This window comes from Trachemys scripta, chromosome 7 (assembly GCF_013100865.1).
Source record: "Trachemys scripta elegans isolate TJP31775 chromosome 7, CAS_Tse_1.0, whole genome shotgun sequence".
NCBI lineage: Eukaryota > Metazoa > Chordata > Testudines > Emydidae > Trachemys > Trachemys scripta.
Genome location: NC_048304.1, coordinates 52,949,420 through 52,954,504, shown reverse-complemented (window position 1 = coordinate 52,954,504; position 5,085 = coordinate 52,949,420). Strand labels below are relative to the sequence as shown.

At 48.8% G+C, this 5,085-nt stretch overlaps 1 protein-coding gene across 1 annotated transcript; it reads left to right on the top strand.

Annotated features, from left to right (window-relative positions):
* The first annotated feature begins 281 nt into the window (after positions 1-281).
* LOC117880275 lies at positions 282-4,594 on the top strand. Its single transcript, XM_034776291.1, has 3 exons — positions 282-2,766; positions 2,898-3,465; positions 3,600-4,594. Exons 1-2 carry the CDS (start codon positions 2,470-2,472, stop codon positions 3,408-3,410), a joined length of 810 nt encoding a protein of 269 aa, XP_034632182.1. The 5' UTR covers positions 282-2,469; the 3' UTR covers positions 3,411-3,465; positions 3,600-4,594.
* The last annotated feature ends 491 nt before the right edge of the window (positions 4,595-5,085 follow it).

Here is a 5,085-nt window from a genome sequence, read left to right as displayed (position 1 = left end):
CAAAGATAAACTAACACGCCTTGCCTGGCTGTTTACTTACAAGTTTGAAATATGAGAGACTTGTTCAGAAAGATTTGGAGAACCTGGATTGATGTCTGGTCCCTCTCAGTCCCAAGAGCGAACAACCCCCAAAACAAAGAGCACTAACAAAAGCCTTCCCCCCCCCAAGATTTGAAAGTATCTTGTCCCCTTATTGGTCTTTTGGGTCAGGTGTCAGCCAGGTTACCTGAGCTTCTTAACCCTTTACAGGTAAAAGGATTTTGGAGTCTCTGGCCAGGAGGGATTTTATAGTACTGTACACAGGAGAGCTGTTACCCTTGCCTTTATAGTTATGACAGGAACATAGAGGGTGGAATGGATATGCCAGCCCAGAGGATAAACAGCACGCAACAAGCTGCCCTGTCAGATGGTGCTGTGCAGGCTGCCTCCACCTAGCAGTACCCCAGATCATGTGATGCTGAAGGCAGTAAAGGGCCTAACTGGGCTAGTCCAAGAACTGACTGTCCTCCAGAGATAGAGCCATGAGAGAATGGGACAACTGGAGGAACAAATACTGCAGCAGGGTGCAGTAGCGAGGACGACACCCCAAAACTCTAGATGGGGAAATGGTCAAGGTTCCCCTGATGTTAGTGTTCATGGCACCAGAGACCGTTTCATATGGCACCGCTGTGGACAAGAAGGCCACATAGCCCAGGGCTGCCATCAACCCCCTCAGCCTCACCTCATGGGGCCAGGGCAAGGCGAGGCTCCCTCTTCTTTAAACTGCTAAAGCCTGACAATGAGGGGCAGGTGAAGGGCATAGAGCTGGTGAGAAGTCCACCAGTAGCATTAGTGTTCACAGCTTCCCAGCGTACTCTACCGGTTGCAACCGGCATGCCTGCCTGGTGGGGCCCTTGAACAAGGAAATTGTGGAAGTGAATGGTATCCTGTGCAAGGCTCTAATTAATTCAGGGTCTCAGGTCACAACCATCACAGAGGATTTCTGGAGAAACCACCCTACCCTGGGCAAGTTGCATCCCATGCCTGTAGATACCCTAATAGAGGGAGCCGGTCATCAAGGAGTCTCCTATCAAGGAGCAATCAAATTAGATGTATCTTTTCTTGGCCGATCCTACAAGGGGGTCTCTGCCCTTGTGGTGCCTGGGACAAAGTACCGCCAGGGAGTCCCTATGTTGTTAGGGACAAATGTCATCTGTTCCAGTTGGCAGGATTTAGCTAACCAGTGGGGGAACCAATTCCCGGCCTGCCTAAAAGGGAAGTCACCAGTCTGGTATGCAGCCTCTTAGCAAATGATCTCTGGCCAAGAGAGGCCATCCTTGAGATACACTGGCAAGCGGCCCATCTTGTTAAGAGCTGGAGAAGGAAGAAGTATACCTGTGAAGGCCCCCTGGGGTACAGGATGTTATATTTATAAGAAGCACACGGAATCTTTTAAAAAGGGGATAAGGCAATATGCTGCGTTTATTGAGAGTACAATTTAAGCATTGAAATCAGCATGTTTTCATTCACACATATACACACACACATCCCAAAAGGTTCTGCTGCTGGATCTTATAGTTACGAGTCTTTAGTGTTGCTCAGTCAGTTCCAGTAAGCAGCTGAAACTGCACACGAGGGAGGGGAGCTGGGGTTCTGTCAAACGCATTCGAAGCTCCAATGTTGCTGCAGAATGAACCCCAAGTTCCAAGGCAATACACCCTTCTTTTATAGTGATAAGTGCCCATACAAGTCTATGGAAGTAGTATAAGGGCCCTACCGTCAATCAAACCCTAGCCCCACCCATTGATCCATTAAGCCCCGTGCCTTGACCCCTTGGTTCCTCCCACCTGTCACAGGAAGTCCCGCCCCATGGGGGTATTACTTCCAGGGTCAAGGTGCCACCAGGCCGGAAGCAAGGTGTGTCATGTGACCCCCTCTAAGAACTCCTCCCACCACCCTCTACCAATCAGGAGGGGTTTTGTCCTGATAGGACCGCCCTGAGAGGAGATGTTGACCAATCAGGGTGACTTCTGGGGCAGGGGTGACCGGTCTGGACGTGGGTCATGTGACCCCTCTAAGAACTCCCCCCACTATCCTCTACCAATCAGGAGGGGTTTCATCCCAAAAGGACCACCCCGAAAGGAGATTTTGACCAATCATGTTGACTTCTGGGGTGGGGGTGACCCGTCCAGAAGTGGGTCATGTGACCCCCCTATGAACTCCCCCCACCACCCTCTACCAATCAGGAGGGATTTCGTCCCGACAGGACCTCCCCGAGAGGAGATTTTGACAAATCAGGGTGACTTCTGGGTTGGGGTGACCCCTCCGGAAGTGAGTCGTGTGACCCCACTAAGAACTCCTCCCAAGGCCCTCTGCCAATCAGAGTGCAGCACCATTACCCCCTAAGTCCTAGCGCCAGACAGAGAAGGCGGCCATCTCTTACCAAGGATACGTGTTTTCGAAATCGCGGAAAGGCTGCTGAGAGGAAACATGGACTCCTTCACCACCCCCGTGAGAACTTTGGACTTTGTTTTAGCCCCGAGCACCTTTGAACTTGTGTGGAGAAAGTGCTACATCAGCGACAGTTCCGAGAAGGAGGAGGGAGCAACCGAGTTGAGCCCTTTGGCCCAGCCGTTGATGGATACGCCGGAACCTGACCCTGAAACCCTTGTGAGACACCCCTATGAGCGTGACGGCCTCTCTTTGTCCACCCCCTCAGAGGTGGAAGGCGATTGCAGCTCGGGGGAGTCACCAGCGGACAAGGCAAACGGAAAAGATAGCACTCAGGTAAATGAATGATTAAGAAGCGACGGTCGAGGAGGGGTGGGTAATGGGTTAGGAACCGGGGGTTGCGTAAATTAAAAAAAAAAGCAGTGGGGTGCTTACAAGGTTTCTTTTTTCTGAAAATCTCTCAACAGCTCGATGATGCCTTTCTAGAGGACCCAGAGGCCCTCGACAGCGTTGCATCAAGCCGCGAAGATGAACCGAGCCCACCATGTTTTTGCTCAACGCCGATACAAATTGTTGAAGAGGACTCTGAGGATGATGGCTATGAGGAGTTTAGGAGGCAGCTTGGCATAGAAATCGTGGAAAGGCTGCTGAGAGGAAACATGGACTCCTTTATCATCCCCGTGAGAACTTCGGACTGGCTTGGCATAGAAATCATGGAAAGGCTGCTGAGAGGAAACATGGACTCCTTCACCACTCCCGTGAGAACTTCGGTCTTCGTTTTAGCCCCAAGGGTCTTTGACCATCCGCGGATAAAATGCTACATCAGCGACAGTTCCGAGGAGGAGGAGGGAGCAACCGAGGGGAGCCTTTTGGCCCAGCCGTTGATGGATACGCCGGAACCCGACCCTGAAACCCTCGTGAGACATCCCGATGAGCGTGACGGCCTCTCTTTGTCCACCCCCCTCAGAGGTGGAAGGTGATTGCGGCTCGGGGGAGTCACCGGTGGACAAGGCAAACGGAAAAGATGGCACTCAGGTAAATGAATGATTAAGAAGCGATGGTTGAGGAGGGGTGGGTAATGGGTTAGGAACTGGGGGTTGCGTAAATTAAAAAAAAAACAAGCAATGGGGTGCTTACATGGTTTCTTTTTTCTGAAAATCTCTCAACAGCTCGACGATGCCTTTCTAGAGGACCCGGAGGCCCTCGACAGCGTTGCATCAAGCCACAAAGATGAACCGGGCCCACCGTGTTTTTGCTCAACGCCAATACAAATTGTTGAAGAGGACTCTGAGGATGATGGCTATGAGGAGTTTAGGAGGCGGCTTGGCATAGAACTAACTGAGCCAGTGCCACGTCGTGAGCGTAAAAAAGTCATGCGGACTATTGTACGCGTTGCTGTTTATGCTGTCCTTAAACACTGCCTTAGGGAAAAGCTTTTTGAAGATTGTGAGGGCTGTGTCATAGATGCGCCAGGCCAATGGCACCATGACTGTGTGACTTGGACTTCAGTGGATATAAACTGCAAGCTCCAGGGTCTGTGTGCTGAGCTGTGTTTGGAAAGCTTATTAAATACTGTTATTGCCATAGGTTATGCTATGCAATGTCTGTGCCTAACCCAAGAACATTTAGCACAAGGGGTGACCTTGATAAATGCTGTGCAATTCAGTGGAGACCCTGACCATGTTTTAAAGAATATGACCAAACCAGAAGATGCCTGCTTACAGCATTATATTGACTGTCTAGTCCGCACAAAAAGTTACAGAACCCTGCTTAAGAAAAAGACTATTTGTAAGAAATCTAAAAGGATTAAGTTAGAGAATGGTGAGGGGACAAACATGCGATATAAAACTTGGTAGCTGTAAATTAAAAAAAAAAGGGGGGGGGCAGAGGATTTCTGACTATCTGTGTTTTGTTAGAAGGTCTTTGGCCCTTAAGTGAGCTAAAAAAGTTTTAATGAAGCATCTTGGTTTGTTTTCAAGGAGCTGTATGTCTTTTAAATAAAAATAAATAAATTGTGAGAATTAGCTCTTGTGTTTCTGTGTGTGTGTGTGTGTGTAAAACAGACCCATTTATAGCAAAAAGCTGAAATGTATGTTTTGGTAGGGGGGGGGAAATCCTAAAAGTGTGCTTACAATAAAACAAACAGGGCTAGTTCAGACACGTGTTTGAATACAATGGAGTTAATATGGAGATATACCTATCTCATAGAACGGCCTTTACTAGGAGAGTCAAATATTGATTTTGCCCCAGATGCCTAAGTGGCCCTCTCAAGGCTTGAGCTCACAACCCTGGGCTTAATAGACTAATGCTTAAACCACCGAGCTATCCTTAGTCTGTTGAGCTGAATGGGTTTAACCACACACACCTCTCACTGAATAGCCGGGTGACTGCAATTACTTACCCTTGTTGCTATAGGGTTACATTTGATGGGAGTGCACCCATAGTAAGTGGTGGGTGGGGGTGGATGGTGAGTTCTGCTTAATATGAAATGAAATTAAACCTCAGGAATTCACAGATGCTATTGGACAGTTTAAATATAACCTCTGGGGTTGGTAGAGCACTATTGGTCAGTTTAAAGGACCCAGGAGTTGGTGGAACGCTATTGGACAGTTTAAATATGGACCAGGAGTTGGTTGAATGCTATGGGTCATTCTT